The 19,881-nt window shown below is 45.2% G+C and overlaps 1 protein-coding gene across 5 annotated transcripts in view; it reads left to right on the top strand.

The window, feature by feature from the left end:
• The window catches only part of TIAM1 (TIAM Rac1 associated GEF 1), a gene marked incomplete at both ends in the record, with an annotated part of 128,357 nt that overhangs the window by 84,350 nt on the left and 24,126 nt on the right, over window positions 1-19,881 (top strand). For 2 of the 5 annotated variants that reach the window (XM_084232521.1, XM_084232519.1), the window contains 4 exons: window positions 7,423-7,526; window positions 17,239-17,418; window positions 18,381-18,449; window positions 18,764-18,889. In XM_084232521.1, coding sequence (XP_084088647.1) covers window positions 7,423-7,526; window positions 17,239-17,418; window positions 18,381-18,449; window positions 18,764-18,889 — 479 coding nt within the window. Of the gene's footprint in view, window positions 1-7,422; window positions 7,527-11,605; window positions 11,696-17,238; window positions 17,419-18,380; window positions 18,450-18,763; window positions 18,890-19,881 lie in introns of those variants that run through there. The other 3 variants (XM_084232520.1, XM_084232523.1, XM_084232522.1) reach the window with 3 other exon arrangements.

Below are 19,881 nucleotides of genomic sequence, written 5' to 3'. Positions count from 1 at the left end.
CTGCCCAGTACTCCCTCAGTCAGCAGTATCCCTACAAACCAACCTGAGCCAGTAGTCACCTCCTCCTCCAAATTAGGATGATCAGAAACACCTGCAGACCTTGCTGGGGGTCCCCCGGATGGCCTTCATCTTCCTCGGGATCCCTGGCCTGGTTTATTAGAAGGTGCCCCCACACCCCTGCTTAGTTAGGGACATGCTGCCGGGAACCCCGAGAGAGAAGAGCAAATCCCAATTGGAAAAAAATGATTGAATGAGTTTTACAAGACAGAATTCCAACGCAAACAGCCTTTTCTGGCATCCTTTCCCCCTCCTTTTTGAGACAAGGGAAGGAAAAAGAACAGTGGAATGCTTATTCTGAATGTTCTTGAGTAAAAGTGTTCCGCTAAGGCCTTCCACACTAAAATTCACCCTTGAAACAAAGACTCTGTGCAAAGATATTTCAATCAAATTGTGCAGAAGCCCAGATTCCACAATGATGAGGGTCGCAGTTTCATAGCCCCAGTGTGCCCCTCCAAGGCCTCCGGTTATTCTTGTCAAACACACCAAAACAGCCCTGAAATCTGGCTGTAGAACTGAAGCTGGGGGGGGGGGGGTAAGGATGGGGAGCCGCTGGGCCTTGGTGGAGGACTCCTGGGGCTTGGTGGTGGATGCGGTGGTGACCTACATTTGAAAAGGTGTCCGCCTGTGCCCCTCTACATATGCAGCGTGGTTAACCAGCATTACCTCCATAAGCATAACCCAGAACAAAACACAACCAAACCTGTTTTCTGTCTCATTTGAAGGTCTGTCTTCCAGGCTTCCGTTCCTGGGGATGTGGTCCTGCATGATTATGGGCTGAGGCTTGAGCAGTTGGGGGGAGCTGTGCCCTCTCTCAACTTACTGACGCTCTTGCCCTGTTAATATATATTGTCAGGGCTGAGCCAGCTGAATTTGCTTCTTACTGGCAAGTCACTGCTCCAGGAGTGGAGCTGGGGAGAGCTGGGAGGCTGACCCCTGGGCCACCAGTGGTCAAGACAAGGAAGGCCTGCGCTGTGTGGGGGAGTCTGCCCCCCAATCTCCTTTGTGCCTGATGCTAAGTGCAACATGAGAGTCTGCTGTGAGCACAAATCTCCTGCCTGCAGGAAGCAGATGAGGCCACCTCTGTTGTAACAGGAAGGGCCCGTCACAGGCGCGCCTTGTCCCTGGCCAGGGTATGGCGACTGCTGGTTGTGAGGGCCCGGCTGCTCCCTCCGGTGCCCGGGAAATCTAGGGCCTGTTTCAGGCCTCCCGCCCCTGCACGTTGCTGGATTCTGAAAACAAGACAACCAGGCAGCAAAGAGGAAGTGCACAGATTGATCCCTCCACAAACAAAGGTCATCCGTTCTGCGGCCTCTGAAGTCCCACGTAACCCAGCGTGTGGGCTTCTATTTGTTGATAACATTCGGAGCCCGTGTGTGTGTGTGAGTGACGCAGGCCTGCTGCCCGGGCCCTGCCGGCAACCCTGGCCTTGGTTTCCAGCGGATTTGATGACTGACAGCTGTCAGCGCCTGTGTGTGGAGAAAAATGTCCTTTCAGAGACATTTTAGTATATTATGTCCTATATTTTTAAAGAACATATATATAATGTCTTCTATTTTTGAAGCTATCCACGCTGGCTGTCAGGGCCAGTCAGAGCTATAACTACATATTTTATGGATTTTAAATTTTTTCCCTTAGAGATTTTGTGAAATTTGGCTGGAAAAAGTACTTGTCTACCAAGTTAAAGTTCCTTTAATTTTTCCTCCGTAGTGTGCTTAGCTCTTGAGACCTTTCTTTATTTTTTCCTAGAGTTTTTGTTTTTTTAGGTCTCTCGGTGGAGGTGGGTATGTATGCAGATTTTATATATGATGAATGTTTCTTTAAAGCCCTTCTGTTCAGCTGACAGTAACGTGACTGAAAAACAAAAGGAATTCATCTCCTGATACTTAAATTCCAGCAAAATTTCTTTATTGGCAGTTTGTAACCTTTTCTTGCCTCTGGTGTTTGCTCGCAGAGATCTGAACGCTAGTGTTAACAGGGGTCTTAAAAATATCAGTGTTATCATTGGTTCTTCTTTGGGCCTGTTTGGAGAATCTGCTCATTTAATATCACTGTGACTGTGCCGCCTATGCCATGTGGTGTTGGGTGTTTTTTTTTCCTTTCTTCTTTGAATTTAAGTCCCATGTGCACTTGAGCAGAGCCAGTGTGCAGGTACCTAACCCCAAACAAATCAAAGATAAATCCAGATGTGAGTTGACACTCGTGGGTGGGCGTTACTCCTAATCTCATCATTGTCTCTCCTACCGTGATGTGAAAATCACTGTAAAAAGCAAAAGAATGATCACAATGGTTCTCAGCATCAGTGTGAGTTTTTCAGAGGCTGTTGAGAACCTGCCTGTGGGTTCTGTCCTTCTGGGGCCTCAGCCCTACTCCAGGCTGCCCCCTCATCCTCTGTCTCCATAGATTGGGCCTTGCTTCCTCCCTGGGATGGCACCTTTCCCTGCCACGTGGTGTGCCGAGTGCTGGAGATGCAGTGGAGGGGAGCCGGCCACTTCCATTGCCCTGCTCCTCTACTCACCTCTCAGCCCTGTCATCGGTGCACTCCAGCCCTCTGTTGGGCTGTGTACTAGTAAGAAAATGGAGCAGCCCCCTCTGGGAAAGAAGGGAGCTCCTTCAGTGTCTGTTGTTAGAGGTAAGTCTCTGCAGTGATGGGGAAGCTGAAACAGGAAGTTGCAAACTCTTTCCAAGGAATTGCCAACCCCCCCTGAAAATGCTGTGTCAGCCTGGCAAGCTGGGGGTGTGCAGGGAAGCCTTGAATTACAGGCTCCCTGCCTCTGGTATTCTGGTGTCTGTCTTCAGCTTTCTTGGGGTTCTCTACCTTCAACTCCTGCCTCTCTAACTTTCTTAGATAATAACAGTTCCCTATCCACAGCTTCACATGCTGTGGTTTCAGTTCCTCAAAGCCAATTGTGGTCTGAAAATACTTTGTCCAACAATAATTTTCACATATATTGTTATGGAGATTCCATTTTCTTATCGATTATTGTTGTTTATCTCTTCCTGTGCCTAATTTATAAATTAAACTTTATTATTGGTGTACACACACAAGGAAAATCATAGTTTATATAGGGTTTGGGAGTACCTAATGTTTCAACTGTCCTCTTGGGATCTTGGAATGTGCCCCCCCTCAGATAAGAGGAACTGCTGCACTAAATTCCCCATCACATTTATTGTTATTTGTTGTTGCTAACAAAACGCCCTCAAACAGTCATTTCACTGATTGGCTATTTCGTGCTCAGCAGTTGGTCTGGGCTCAGCTGGGTGGTTGTTCTGCTGCCCTTCCTCTGAGGCCATGTCAGCTGGTGGCTGGACTGAGGCCGGTTTACAGTGGCCTCGTGCGCATGTTTGGTCATTGGTTGTTGGACCCTCTCACCCTGATGGCTTTCATTCTTAAGAGGTCAACTTGTATATGGACTCAAGGTTCTCAAGGATGAGACACAAATTGCAAGGGCACTTGAGACCTTGGCTTGGAATTCACATATCACCAAGTCAAGTCACAAAGCCATCCTGAAGGCCTCCCTGGTGGAACAAGGGGTTAAGATATAACCTATGAAGCTGTCTGCAGCCACTGCAGCACAAGTTCAATCCCTGGCCAGGGAGCTACCCACATGGCACTACAGACCTCCTGTCTCACCCACTGCTCCCCTCAGCAGTGTATTTCAGTCAGTCTGCCTGTTCTGCTCCCCACTCTGTCTCTGGTGAATCCTTTCACACCCCCCCCCCCCACACACACACCTCTGGCCTGTACCTCAGTTGTTTTATGCATAAATAAATAAATCTTAAAAAAAAACAGCTTGCATTCATGGGGTAGGAATATAGACACAAAGATCTCTGAGTAAGGGATTGGGAGGACCCATCCCCATCATCTTTGCTAACTGTCTACCTGGCTACAATGCCCTTTTACTTCTAGCTAATTAGTATTTGTCTTCACCTAAGGGCAGGAGCATGGCCTAATGGGGTGAAGATGAATATGCTTTGGAATCAGATATATCTAGAGTTAACCATTTGCAGGAATTCTTTTAAATTGTCCATATGAGTATTTTGCCAGTTGTGTGTAGAAGCTAACTTTTCTGAAGTTATAACATGTCTTATTGCAGGTCTAGTGCTTTTGGAACGTTTTTAATTTTGGTAAAATCTGATTTTGTATCTTCCATGGTTTGTACTTTTTATATCTTGGAATAAGATATAAAAAGAACCCTTTGCCCTTAGGTAGCAACAGTATCTTCTCTATTTTCCTCTAGCAGAGTTATGGAATGGGCTGTTTATCTTCTGGTTTATACCTCCCTCTCATTGAATTTTGTGAAGGGTATGAGTTAGGGTCCAACTTCGTATTTTTCCAGGAGGGTAATCTACTGTCTTTGTACCTTTATCAAATATTCCATTCCTTTTCCTGGACCCACAGTGGCACATCTGCTGTGTATCACGCTTCTATATACGGAAGGAGCTGTTTCTGGACTCTGTTCTGTTAGCCTGTCCCTTTGCTAACTTTGCCCTGCTTTATATTACTGCAACTTTACAATACATTTTGATAACCAGTGGGGAAAGTCCCTCTAACTTGTTTTTCTTATCTGAAACTCTCTTTTCTGTCACTGGTCTTTTGCTCTTTCATAACACATTTAGTCCCCAACCCCCGCACCCAAAATGCGGCCGGTATGAACTGTACGAATACAGATTGTCTGGTATTTGTTGAGACTTATTTTGTAGCCCAATATGTGACCTGTTTGCATAAATTGCTAATCCTAGAGAAAAATACACATTCAAAAATTCTTGGGAACGGAGTTTGAAATACATTTATGGATCAAGATTAATGACTCCTGATGTTCACATCTTCTACATCCCGACTAAATCTATTTTGTCTGATATTTGTAGAGCTTTCTTTATGTTTGCCTGATGTATTTTTCCGGCCCTTCCCTTTTAATCTTCTGTGTCTTTATGTTTAGGTGTGTTGCTTGCATAGAGCACAGAGTGGGTGGAGGTTTTCTTACACTGTTTTGGTTTTTGTCTAAACATAAAGCTAAGTTTAGTCTACGTTACATTTATTTAAGTGATCTGTGTATTTTGACTTGTTTCTGTCAACTTCTTTTGCTGTCTTGGGTTGCTTGCTTTCCCTCTTTTTTCCTGCCCTCTCTTGGATTGAATTCCAGATTTCATTCTCTCCACTTACATCATCGAGTAGGGCAATTCTATTCTATTAGGGTTGTCCTTAAAATTTTAACATGATCACAAGCATACCAGACACCAAAGTTAGTCCTTTTACTTCCCTATTGAGGCATATATCATTCATGAAATGCTTTAAGTAATCCTCTTCATTGGGTGAGGAGTGTTGCATTCTACACTATACTAGATTGTGTGTGTGCATTTGTGTATGCACGTGTCTGTGTGTGTGCGTGTGTGTGTGTACATACATATGAACCCACCTGAAATACAACCTTTACAGAATTTTTTCTGGTGAGGTCCTATTTGTAAAAAAATTTCTTACACTTCATTTCTCATTTTTTAAATTTTCTTCTTCTTCTTGAATGGTATTTTGGTTGGAAATACAATTCTGAGTGGGTAGTTGTAGCTTTTGAAGATTTCTGTGTTAAGTTGAGTTAATGTCTGTGGATATAGGTCTGGTCTTTCCTTATAAGCACTGAAGGGATTTAGTGCCCAGGAGCCACAGAGGCTCAGGGGACCTTCCCCGTGAACAGTTTCCTCCTAAAGAATCTTCCTCATGCCCACACCATTTGTCTCTCCCCTGGAAATGTGCTCTAGGTTGGGGGCCTCATGGATTTTCCAGGCACCGCCTTGGCCTTGGGAGTAGCCCCCACTCTCCCATCCTAAATCTTCTGTTTTGGGCTTGGGCATTTCTAGGAGCTTAGCTTTGCATTTAAAAGCGATTTTGCTTTATTTTATTTGGGATTTCTAAGGTTATGTGGATGTAGTTTTGCTGTGTGTCTGGCTACCCAGCCTGCAATCTGGCTAACAGCGAGAGTCCTTTCTTGCGTTCTCCTGCCATGTCAGGGCATCAGCTCTGCCCCGGGCCTCAGGCTCCACAGTGGGGATGTGCAGGCACAGAATTTGCTGTACAGCCTGGGGGTCCCATCTGCAGACTGCGGGGTGTACGCTGCCTTGTGAGTCGTGAAGCCCGAGCTTGGTGCTGAGCCAGCCGTGGCGCCTGCAGCCAGAGAGCTTAGCGCTGGCAGGCCATGTGCTCCGCTCAGCCTCTCCAGGTCGGGGTCATGCTTGCCCGTTCTGGCCCAGCATGTAGGCTGCTGGTGTTTTATTCTTACACCAGGGACCATATGACATAGTTGATTGCCACCAGGTGAACCAAGCCACTTCTTTGATCACTACAGTCGTAACATGAGTAGTTATGAGAAGTAATGTGAGTAGACCAAGAGCCAAACCAAGAGGGGGTGAATGGAGGGTCCCCCACCCTCCAAACTATACAAGGTGCATTCACTTCTTGGTGGAGAGGCCAGCGCAGGGCACAGCCCCAGAGCTTGGCTGGCTCAGAGGATGGCTGCCTCCCTTTGCTTCCCACCAACTTAGTGTTTGAGTGGGGGGTGGGGGGGTAGGGGACGGGGGAAGCAAGCAGTTTAGGACCATGTTGCCATGTTGGACTCAGGCAGCCTTTTTGCAGACTGAGACTGTCACCCGCAGTCCGCAGGCTGCACTTCCCAGTCCATTCTCCTGTCCGTCTTCTGGCTGGAGTGAGGCGCTGCCTATGATCTGGGGCCCAGGGCCAGATGGGGTTGGTCACCTCGATGTCATCCGGTTAGCGGGGGGTTTCCCTGCCTGCAAGTCTAACTGTCCGCCTGAGCTGCACAGACTGCAGTGTTGCTTGATGGTGTCTTGTCTCTTGTAGGAAATGGAAAGTTTTCAGCTCCAAGTCTCCGCAATCTGGGTCTATGTGATCTGGATCCTGCAGTTTCAGATGCTCTGGAAATCTGAGCAGCCTTAATGTCTTTTCCTTCACTTTTGCCTAGGATGTGGTGGGAATTAGTGAATGTGATGTTTTAAGAGGCTTATGGTTTGTCAGAATTGTCAACAACAGCCATCTCAGGCGGTCAGGGCTGAGTGTTTGTGTCCCGGGGTGTCCCTGCAGACATCCTCATGTCGGGGAGCTAGGGCTTCATAGACAAATTGGAGTGGGATACACCATAACAATTATTATATATTATAAATAATAAAACTATACTACAATATAAAATAATAATAGCAGTGGTAACAATAAGAATAAAAACAAGCCAGGTGCACGGAGCCCCTCCTTGGAGGGCTAGCATTCTGCGTGCATGTCATGAACTGGACCCCACGCCCCAGCATGGCTTGTGGCCACACTTCCACCTGCTGACACATGTGCTCCTCTGGCTTGTCTTGCAGGGCACAGCCTCTGCAGTGAGCAGAGCAGCAGTGCCGAGACGGCCCCGGAGGAGAGCGAAGGACCAGGCGTGGAATCCTCAGATGACACCGACCACAGCAGCAAGGTGAGAGATTTTCATTTTCACATCTCATGGCTGGAGCCACCGAAGAATGCAGCTGACAAGTCACCTTTGCAGCTGTGCATGGTTAGAAACCTCTCCCTGGACCAGGTGTTTTTACTTCTGAGATGGTGCCAAACAGGATAACTTGATCACAAACCCACATGTGAGAATATAGGGTGGAAATACCCCTTGATGACCCGACGTCTGGTTTCATCCCTTTCCCTTCTCATGTCCCCATCAGCGCTGGCCGGACCGGCATCCCGGACGCGTGTGATTGTTACTCTTTCTCACGATCGATGGTCTCTGTAATGAACTCCGTCTGCATGATCTGTGGTCATATATTGTTAAAGGTCAGCCTCCTTTATGCTCCAGGGAAAGGAACAATCTTTTTATTAATCCAAATCGAAACTTCCTCGGTCAGCTGAGCACTGTGAGCAAGTTCTTATTCCAACTCTTTGGTGCAAGGCTGGGAATTTGTTTTCCATAATTCATCCTGCTTTTATCCCACTCCATAGAGTTCCATGGGGCCAGAGCCTCTTCTCCAACAGCCATTTAAAAACCCCTGTGTTCTGAAGCACAGCCATTTAAAAACCCCTGTGTTCCCCCTCGTACCCCCACCCTCTTCCCCTGCAAGAGCGGTTGCGTGTGGTTCCATATTTATTCATCTTTTAAAAATAACTCTGTTTGATGTATTTATGCTGAGCCTTCCAATGACTTCTCATTTGCTTGTCTGATACTTGCCAGTCACTTAGCCTGGGCAAATCCTGTAACTTCAAAAGATATCTTTGTTTTCTCATCTGCCATAGTACCAGGGTGATCCCTGCCTTTGGCCAGTGATTGGATGATTTAGGCGGGTCACATGCTATAATGCACACATCGATGGTGGAAATATCCTCTCCCAATATGAACCATGATTTCGAAACCCATGTTGGACACGCGGCCTTTTTCGTGTCTCTGTATTTATGCTTCTCTGCAGGACTTTCTTGGGTGTGTGTGTTTGACTTCCATTAGCATTTCTTTTACACATATCATATGTGCCTCTCACCTGGGAGGATCCTCCTTCTCAGTGCTTTTTAATATTCATTTATTTATGCATACAAGAACTGGGGTACAGGTCAGAGGTGTGGGGGGTGAGAGGATTCACCAGAGACAGAGTGGGGAGCAGAACAGGCAGATCTATTGAAATACACTGCTGAGGGGGGCAGCATGGAGGTGGGAGAGGTCTGCTGTGCCATGTGGGTAGCTTCCTGGGTGGGGATTGAATTTGTGCTGCAGTGGCTGTGGATAGCTTCATAAGTTGTGTCTTAACCCCCTGTGCCACCAGGGAGGCCCCCTCAGTGCTTTTTATGTTGAGCACAGTATAAAATGAAATATTTGAAACTTATTTTAATATTGGTAAATTTAGTATTAGTCGATGGAAAGTCTTTATGTTGTTAGTTAAAAAGCAGATGAATAGAAATACACATGTCTCCCTTAAAGTTAAAATGGAAAGCCAAGCAAACATTTGATTAAAGTTACTTTTTATTTTTGTGATTCTTACTTTTACCTACTTTTTGGGGGAATGGGGTAGCACAAAGGAATGGTTAGTGCTTACAAGACAAACAGATATTTCCTGAGTGAGGTAAGATATCTGGAAGGGTATTGATTAAGTTATCCTATCACTGAAACTTAAAATGTTAATTCTCCATTTCTAATTTGGGAAAATAGCTATTTTTCCTGTACCTAAGACATTTATTTCTGAATACTTTTGAATTTGGATCATTTTTTACCTCACTGTAATAACAGTGTTCTCATCACTTGTGGGTTTGGAGGGATTGTTTCTGCTTTCAAGTCTGTGAGTCATGAAGTTCTCAACAGAGTCCTCGATAATGTTTGGTTCTAGTGGTGGACCCGGAGAGGAAGGAAGAGGCCCCAGGTTTTTGTTTGACCCCAGATGCCCCCCTTTCTTCAGTGTTCCATCTCCAGAGAACAAAGTCCTAAACTCGTCTGGCACAGACAGGGTCAAATATAGGAGCAGATGATTCTGTTTCTGGATTTCTGTAGAAATGCATGATGGACTCTCATAATAGAGAATTTCCTTCAAAATGATTTGACACATTTGGGTGGTTTGAGTATTTTTAAAGCTGGTTCAGAAGACTACATTGAAACCATTGGTCATCTACTCCTTTTCACTAGATTGGATGTAGGGGATACGGGGTGATTCTGTACCCCCAAAATACTTTCTGGTTTTGGTCTGATTCAGATTTTATCTTCTTTATTTGAGCTATTTAGTCATGCTACTCAACTAAAATAGCCTTTAATGAATTAGATTTCTCACTTAGGATATTTGAAATGCAAAACCTTGAGCAATGGTTTTTAGAGGCTGCATCCTACTGTGTTTTATTAATAATTGATGAAAGCTAATACTTATCTAGTGCCTTGTATATAATGGGCCTTGTTCTGTATTAACTAATCTCATCTTCACTATACCCTCGAGAGAGATACTATTATCCCTCTATTTATAAATGATAGCTATTTTATAGGTATTGGAACAGAGAGGTTCAGCAACTCCCTGAAGGTCACACAGCTCTGTGATGGCAAATCCAGATCTTAGTTAATTGCTATGTGAAAATTGCCTTTGGCCAGATTGTTATGGTCTGCTGTTTAATACCAGGCTTCATAAAAGGAAGGAATGAATTAGTGCTGGTATAAGTCAGTTAGCTATATACTCAGAAGCCCTTTAAATGTTTTCCTAATGCTTTACCTTTCTGGGTATCTTTTTATGGTTTAAAGTAAGAACAGACATATCAAGTCTCTTGATGAAGTTTATTTTTTGCTATATCTCCTATATCCAAGTGTAATTTTTCTGGAGAATAAAGTGAACTTTAATTGTTAAGTTGTAAGCTGAGTAAACCTGGAAGAGTATTTTAGTCCTAATTTGAATGCAGGAGGAAAGGTAGAAACAAATACGTTACTGAATGCACTATAATGAAATGTACTCACTAGTCATTTTTTTATCCTGGCTGATTATATTTGTTTATTTACTTCTTCCTAAATCAATTATTCTGTGAAATACTGGGCAGGATAAAGCGAGCCCTTGATGAAGTGTGTGTGGTTTTGGACTTTTTTTTTTAAATAACAGTTTTTGCTACACCAGGCCTTGCCGGGTGAGTGAGCGGATACTTGGGAGCTTGTGGTTGGGGTGGGGGGTGGCCCTGGAATGTCACATCCACAGTGGGGGAGGGACCTGCCCACCGCAGGGGCGTCCAGCCGCCTCCTTCCTCTGGTGTCTGTGGTGATAACCTCAAAGGGCCTTCCTCACGACTCTCACTTCCCCACTTTTCATAGCTCTTGTCCCTGGAAATGCTAATCAACTCGGGACACTCAGTGTCCTGCATTCCAGCCCCTGGCGGCTGGGAATTTGTTTCCAGTTAGCCACAGGAGCAGAAGAATTTTCAGAACATTTCCACATTCAAAGTTGCCTTTTTCTTTTTGAATCTAAAATGTTGTCTCAGCACCTCCTGCTCTTGTTACAAAGCATTAGCTGGGAAATGTGAATACAGCGAACTGTTAAGGAAGCAGTTTGCTCTCTCCTGCCTGCTCCCTACTCAGTGAGGGGGGTCTTCAAAGTTGCTGGCGCTGGTGCTGCATGCTCATTCGGGGCCAGTGTAGGACGCTGGCCAATCAGCTGGTCCTGGTCTGCAGCGTGGAGAACTCCCATCCGTGGAGGCGTTTTCTGCTTTTGTTTCTTGCCTGCCCTCGCTCTCCCGTTCTGGAACTTTTGTTGTGTAGCCAGGTGAAATCAAAGCACTGACTCTCCTCCACATCTAAGCCTTTGACGCCCTCCCGGTGGGCACTGAGGGGAGGTGGTGCCGCTCTGGAGGTTGCACTGGAAGGTGCTGCTCTCGGGGTTGCATGGTTGCTGTCCTTCCTGTGCAGAGATGCAGCCGTGGGTTTTCGTGTAGAGCCACAGGGGCGCTCTGTCTGCGAGGATGCTCTCTTTGGACCCAGAAGGCGTGGAGTGTTCCTGGAATAGGTCAAGAAACTTCTGTCTCTGTGTCGAGCACGTCAGGTGGTAGAATTACCATGAGAATCTATTCCTGATGATGTCTGCCTTGTGGAAAATAAAGCGCAAGCCCAGGATGGAAAACAATGCCAAGCCCGGTGATTCTGTCTGCCGGACACTCCATGGGGTGAGCCCTTTGCCTGTGCCTGTGCCCTGTCATCTACCCCCGGACCCCCCCACCCCCCGGCCGCTCTGTGTCCCGGAGAGTAAAGGTGCTGATGCTCATCCCCTGGCACCCTTCACCCCAGGGCCCCTCATCTCGTTCCCACACCCGGAGGGGGAGGGCGTCTGTAGTTGCTGGGAAGTTGGATTTGCCTAGTCTCTTCCTAGTGACTGGTTTGTCATGTTTCCATGGCAGAAAGACGGCTTTTGTATTTCTTTTCACTGAGTGTCATTTGACCTGTTCCCTCTTTCCTCTGATGTCGAGAGTTGGGCAAGCCCCCCTGACGGGTCAGGCTGGGTGGTTGGGGTGTTCCCCACTGTTGCTGGGGGGCGGCCATTCAGCCTGGCTCCTCGAGTTTTCAGTGCTTTTCACTTCACTGCTGCCTTCTTGGGCGGGAGACTAAGGCAAGTGTTGGCTTGGGGATGTGTTGACAGTTTGGTGGCCGCTGACCTACCTTGTGCAGGTCAGTTCTGTAGTAAATGTTACCCCCTCGTATGCAAACTTGGCGGTGAGTGGTGAGGTTTAAATCAATAAAATCAAATTAAATCTGTGATCGAGTAATGCTAGTAGCAGAATAGGTCAGCTCTCAGATTTGGGGTCATTTAAGGAAACTTGAGCTTTGGCATTTGGTGCACCTGATTTACCTCAGTAAACTTTGTCCTTTTTGGGTGTTTCTGCAAAGGTTGTTCGGAAATGACTGGAAAGGTGGTAGAGAACTCTGGGGTTCGCACTGTGTGTCTGATCTCTGCAGCGATGGAGTGTATTGCATGGCTGTTTTTCTCCCCAAAGCTTGAATAAAGCCCATCAAATTTTAGGTCACTTTAGCCCCTTTTAAGTCTGTAGGAGGTGCTACCTTGGTCCGTTTTAGAACTGAACTCATCTCGAGACAGAAATTGCCTTTGGTGGTTGCATAACAGGAAGAGCTTCGACAGCCAGGTCGCCTGAGTGGGGAATGGGTGCTTCAAAGTCTGCCCCCCCCCCCAGCCCCTTTGTACTTTCTTTTCAACTTCCACAGGAAGAGAGTGACATTATAAACGGGGAGCTCCGTGCCGGCCACAGTGAAGTGCCGTGTCCTCTTCTTCCTCTGGGTTGGTTGGATAGTTCTTAGACCTGACAGGGAGACAGCTCTCCCCCTTAAAGCTGTTTTAAACCTGCAGCTCTGAAATGCTCCAAGTGCGGCTCTGTTTCCACGGTGATTGTCGTCCTCAAGTGGGGAGAGTTTCTTCTCCTGTTGGAGAGCCTGGGCTGGCTTCTCAGCAAGTCTGAGCTCCTTGTGCCAGAAACTTGGCTTTCAGGAGTGTGTTGAGATTCCTCCTGACAGCGGGGTCTGGTGTGTGAACCATCAGGTGATATGACTCTGTCATCATCGGTGGAGGAACGGGGTGGGCATAGCACCCACTCCTGTGTCCCACATCGAGACTTAAGCCTTGTCTACGAGGTGCTGGTGGATTAGGTGTGTAAGAATTAGTGGTTGGGCTCCCTGGTGGCACAAGGGTTAAGATGCAACCTATGAAGCTATCCGCAACTACTGCAGCACGAGTTCGATCCCCAGCCAGATGTGACCCACATGGTGCAGCAGACCTCTCCTTTCTCGCCCGCTGCTCCCCTCAGCAGTGGATTTCAGTCAGTCTGCCTGTTCTGTTTCCCACTCTGTCTCAGGTGAATCCTCTCACTGCCCCCTCCCAAAACCTCTGGCCTGTGCCCCAGTTTCTGTATGCATAAATCAATAAATCTTAAAAAAAAAAAAAAGAATTAGTGGTTACCGAAGGGAAGAGGGAGTAAGGCAGGAAACAAGGGACATGGGGACAATCACCTTTAAAGGTGAGCTTGGTATGTACACACGTGTGATTTTCAATGAAGAACATCTGAGATTACGTGTTATAATGAGGTGTTATTTCCCTTAACAAAAATTAAAAAGGGAAAATAAGCATATGTTTCTTTAAAAATTTTTTGGTCACAGTCGGGGATCAGGGGGACTATGAAACTGGGCCACAATATGTAAGATTTCTAAATTAGAGATATTCTAAAGAAGACTTGCACACCCTATTACCTTCTAAGGATATTTTTGGGTCATATTTGAGGAGAAAAATATCCTGAAACTTGATGACATCCTTTTAGTTGTTTCCCAAAAATCTGTGAAGCACCTTCTCTGTAACACCCCTTGACAGTTACATATCAGAATCTGTGTTTTTTTTTTTTTAAACTTAAATAGCACATAATTGACAGTAAAAATATTATTGCCATTTCGATCCAGTTCCTTCTGATAATCCTGAGACTTTGTAATTGGAATCAGAGTGGCAGGCTTGGCAGTGGAGACTGCTTTGCCCCTCTTGTACTTCAAGGTTGTCCACTAGATCTAGCCTAAGCTGAGCAGTGTCTCTATAAGGAAGAAATGCCTGAGGCTCTGAATTCTCAGGAGACTCAAGGGAATGTTTAGGTTCCACCGGGATTCTGAAGACATTTCCTAGTATTTCAGGACTTGGCTCAGGGGGGACATCAGTGAGTAGCCTGGTTGTTTAGGGAGGAAGTTGCATAGGAGAGGGCTACATTTAGAACAATAAAGCTCTAACCTACCCCCACATCCCTCGAACTGAACTTTCCCCTGAGACCTGTGAAACAAAAAGGACCTTAGAGGTGGTGAACTTGACACAGGCAAAGACAGGAACCCTCCTCACACTTTGAAAAATGGAAACCTCAAAGTATCTGTGAAGAAAAGAAGGGAATGAAAGCCCAGAAATTCCATCCATGGCCTTTATTATTATGCGCAGACATAGCTGAAAATGGCAACAGGATAGTATAGTGTGTGTTGGGAGCACAAACAGAAGTGTCTTTTGGAATTTTCAGCCTTTGGTATGTGTCCTTTTCAAATTTTTGCCTTTGTTTTTTAAAGGCTGGGTGGAAATTAGGATATATTTCACATGACAACATGTCTGAATGATAAAACTGAAAAAAGTGCCTGAATTCTCTGATGGGAATGCAGAGATGGGTATATTTACCATGCGTAGAAGCTTTGATATTAATTTGCAGTGTATGTCAGGCAGCTGGAGTTACTGTTGGCACATTTAGAAAAACATCATGTAAGCGATGGTGCCATTTATACATTTGTTGGGTTCCTTTGCCAAGTGCCAAGTTAAAGCAAAGAGGAGAGTTTGGGATAAGTTGGAGGGCAGGGCAGTTAATTGTCAGCCATTCTTTGTTATCACTGGATAATTAGGAAGATGTGTAAACTGTTCCTGTTAAATTTGTTCCTTTTTAACTTAAAGCCAAGTTTAACTGAATATTTAAGGTGACTTTAGTTAGTAAAATCTTACATAACTAAATAAAACTGTTGCACTTATCTCTGTGAAATAAACTTTGACTAAAAACAAGTAGCCTTTCTTTTTTCATAGCCATACTGAGATATGATTCACATGTCACACAGTTCAGACCATTTTGGTGAGTTTTTCATTAGTCACAGGAGGGAAAATTCTTCCCAAGGACAGTCAGTGTCTGAAACACAATTCCACAGCAAACGTGGGACAGTGCCACTGACAGGCATCCAACCCTTTCTGGTGTGGAAAGCCACGGTTAGTGCAGCAACAAATCAGCTATGGTAATTGGAAGAGAATTGGAATAATAATTAAGTGGGTTTGCATCTGCCTCTACGCTTTCCAGTCATAGCTTTTCTGCTGATGCATCCTTGTTCCATCCTGATTTCCCATATCCTTGAAATGTCTTTATTGCCAGCTCCCTTCCCTTTGGGATATACTAATGAGGGGAAAGGGAGTTAATGTTTGCTTCCTTCTTCTGTATTTAGAAATTACCCCCATGGGAGATGATTGGATGCAGGTCCTCTGCCCTTGACACCAATGCCAGCCTTGACTTTCTGCTCTCTGTGCTAGCTGTTCTTCTCACATTCCTCCTGGGGAGGTGGGTGATAGAAGACTCATTCCTTATACATGCAGGTCTTTATTGGAAATACTTTGTACCTAGGCATGAATTAGACAGTAGACACGGGGATGAGAAGTATGGACAGATGGTTACCACCTTCAAGGAGCTCTCCATCAAACATTTGTACAAACATTAATAAACTAGATTTTGTGCTATAGAATAGCCTGGAGTGATTCCCCAGAGACATTTAAATCGTGCTACTTGCTTAGCTCATCCTAGAGATTCTGACTGAATGAATCTGGAGGGTGCACTGGGCATTGGGAGGTTGGCAGACCTCACTCTAGGTGATCCCATGTGCTGCCATTGTGGAGAAAGCTATAGCCCATGCTTTAGGGTGTTGTTGAGAATAACTAGAGAAGTTAGAAATTTAGAATCCTAGAATCTGACACACCTGCCTGAATCATCCTGGACAGAGATTAGGTGGTGGTTGGGCTCTCACTGAGGCTTTGTTCAGAGTTCAGTGCACTTTAGTCTTAGCGGGAAGGGGTATCTTTTAGCCTTTGGAGAAAATGGAGAGATAAGAGACCTAAAAAAAAATCAAGTGTAGGGGTAAGCAGGCACAGGGTGGTCAGGTCCATGGTTGATTTAGGCAAACAGATAAAGGACTCTTGGAGTTCTAGGTCATTTAACAGGCCTTTAATGCTGCAGCAGGGACCCGGCTCCACAAGCAGACCAGTGGGCAGGGATACAGGGAGGCTGGGAGGCAGGCAGCAACAAGCCTCCTTGTCCCTACAATCTCTGCACACTCTCTCTGACTTCTCTTCTTTCTCTCAATCTCTCCTAATAATCTCTCCCAGGCTTCCATTCCTATAGGTATGCGTGCCCTGTGCTCACACTCCTCCACCCGGGTATCCGTAATTATAGGGGCACATGCCTTGTGCTCACATTCCCAAGCACCAACATGATATCATGTGCAGATAATGATACCTGGGTGGAGACAAGGCCACAGGAGGTAGCTTTAGGGGCTAGTGGTGGAAAGGCAAAAAAGAGCCCGATTTACTCCAGTTTCCCGGCAATGAGTGTGTGGCCTTTTCTAGAGCTTCTTTGGCGTCCTTGTTTAACAGAGCCAGGAAGAACCCAAGCTTGTAGAATTATCTTCCAACATTGCAAAGTGATTCTGACAGTGCACTGAACTAGGAGTCTGATCATCACTAGCCTTGTATTTTGGGTGAAACACACTTCTCTGTATCTCCATCTGCTCGTTGGCAGTCTCCTTGCAGAGAGGTTAAGGACACAGGTCTTGAGCCACGCTGCCAGGTTCAAATCCCAGCTCTGCCAAGTTTGAACGGTGTGATCTTAGATGAGTTACTTAACGTCTCTGAGCCTTTGTCATCTTCACTGTTACGAGGGAGTGATACTGGGCCCTCCTTACCAGCTGGCAGGACTGAACGCTTCCGATCAGCCGCCGGCTGGTCTGCAGTGGGCCCTCAGTGTGCGAGCACCCTCACATATGTGGAGAATTGGGGAATTGGGAATCCATGTGTGACTGCTCTGCAATGAGGACGGATGGGCATCAGGTGAGTCTGTCTAATGAGTGGTAACCTCATCTGTCTCGCCTTTCCCTCGGTGCTCCCAAGAGCACGGAACAGGTGGCCGCGTTTTGCCGGAGTCTGCATGAGCTGAACCCCTCGGACCCCAGCCCGTCTCCTCAGGACCCCACGGCGCCGCAGCTGGCCACCATGAGACAGCTGACAGATGCCGACAAGCTGCGCAAGGTCATCTGTGAGCTGCTGGAGACCGAGCGCACCTACGTGAAGGTGCGTGTTCATCTCCCCTGGCTTTCCTCAAAGGCGCCAGAGCAGTGGTGGAGTCTGCATTGACACTGCTTTAGACTAACAGCAAAGCCAAGTCACGGATGCGAAGAGCATCTTGGTCTCTGCTGTGGAATTTGGCCTTTATTCTGAATGTTAAGATCTCCTTCTTGTTTTCAGGAGGCACGTCTGTTCTTACAGCAATTCACTGATACAACTCATTGATTGAGAAAGAAATAATAGTGAATATCCTTATAGCAATTCATTGACAGATATTTATTATATAATAATGTATTATATATATATATATATATATATAATTGATCTATTGACTGAGCCAGGAGACGATTGTGAATATTAAGTAATTCTGACCTTTCTAAATATGTGTTGGGCTGATTCTTAAAACTGAATTCATTTTTGAAAAATGTAAGGGCACTCCTTCACAGCTGAGTCTAGGAGCTCAGCTGTTCTGACATTTAGTTATATTCCTGTAGCTATTTGATCCAACATATAATTTACCATATATTCCTTTCACTACAATAGTAGCATAATTATGTATTCCTTCACTGAATGGTTTAGTTATATTAATATTTTGTTATAAACAATGTGATCTGTTTTTAATGACTTATTTCAGCATGTAAAGCAGGGGTTAGTATATTGTGGCCCTTGGACCAAATTCTGCCCATGGGCTATTTTTGCAAATAAAGTTTTATTAGAACACATTTGTGTGTTGTCTATGCCCTCTTCCCTGCTGCAGCAGCTAAGTTGTGACAGACACCATATGGTCTGCAAAACTTGAAATATTTACAGAAAAGGCTGACTTACTTCTGCTTCAGTGGACCTTGATGACTTAGAGACTATAATGTTAGCATTTAGAACATACTTTGTTTTTTTTTTCTCCTTTTAGATTCTTTATAAAGACTGTTAGACTTTGGATATGCTAATGAGATATCCTTTTAACCTTTCAGGACCTAAACTGTCTCATGGAGAGATACCTAAAACCTCTTCAGAAAGAGACTTTTCTCACTCAAGATGAGGTATGGTAGAAATTGTTTTAACTTTGGGAGGGTCACACTGAGTTTGGCTTGGGGAAGAGGAAGGGCTGGAGTGTGCACGTAACATAGAAAGCATTTGGGGTTCATTTAATTGTCATAAATAGGTTAAATATTACCTGTTAAGCCCTTGGCTTGCACCCAAGGGTGCAAGGAGGAGCTGCCCCAGCCTCTGCTGGTGCAGTCATTCTTCTCTTAATTAGCTAGTTCTGATGGAAAAACTTTGAAATCAGAAGCAAATAAAGTTTCAGAACACTAATGAAATATGGAGTGAATTAAATTCTTTTTTTATCTTCCAGCTTGATGTGCTCTTTGGAAATTTAACTGAAATGGTAGAGTTTCAGGTAGAATTCCTTAAAACCCTAGAAGATGGTGTGAGACTGGTCCCTGATTTGGAAAAGCTTGAGAAAGTGGATCAATTTAAGGTAAGTCTCATCATGGGTGGATTTACCCTGGAGGTAAAGTTGAATCTCCTGCTAACATATCAAGAGGCTTCATGTGTGTGGTACTGAATCTTCCTGGTGCTGCCAGAGGGGGTCATCTTCTAAAGGAAGCCTGAGAGGGGAACTGGCTGTCTTCTTACTTGTTTGGCTAAGGTCAAACAATACATGGACTTGCACCTAAACTGGTGCATCTTTTAGGTTCTACTTTGGAAGATATACCAACCTTGACCTTTTGTCCTGTTTATGTGGGACCTTTAATACTTGCTGATGAACAAATTAGACAAGCACCCTTGGTTACTCAGTAAACACATTAATTGATGCTGTTCTGGGAAACTGCTAAATGGAAATGCTCATTGTTATCCAGGAGAAGACAACCTCCCCTCGCACAGTGTCCCTGCAGTCTTAACGAGGATTTATGACTAGCACTTCCATGAGGATGCTTACAGCTTATGTGCTCCCCTTTGCTTGGCTTTCCTTTACTGCAGAGATTTCCTGGGCTGTGCTTCCAACAGAAAGCATATGAATTCACACCCAAGGCGTTGACTTAATTCTCACCCCCGTAGACTTCTACAAAACAGCTTTGTTGAAGTATAATTGACATAAAATACACTGCATGTATTTAAGTGTAAAATCTGATGAGTTTTGACACAAGTGTACACTTGTGAAAACTTGAAGACAGGCAGGATAATGAACATGATCATCACCCCCAAACATTGTCTCCCACTCTTTGATGATTCATCTCTCCTGCGTCTTGCTGCCTCTCAGCCATGGGTAACCATGCCCTGCTTCCTGTTCCCATAGATGCCTTTGCATTCTGGTATTTTATATGAATGGAATCATGCAGCAGGTACTCTGTGTGCACCTTTAACTCAGCACAATCTTTCCATGGTCCATCCGTGTCGCTGCATAGTAGTCAGTGGTATGGATGTGTTACACTTAGTTCTTCTTTCACCCCTCCTTAGGCACTTGAGCTG

This window comes from Talpa europaea (genome assembly GCF_964194135.1).
Source record: "Talpa europaea genome assembly, chromosome: 4".
NCBI classification, from domain to species: domain Eukaryota; kingdom Metazoa; phylum Chordata; class Mammalia; order Eulipotyphla; family Talpidae; genus Talpa; species Talpa europaea.
Note: the sequence above shows the minus strand (reverse complement) of the source record. Positions and strands in the feature narration are given on the sequence as shown.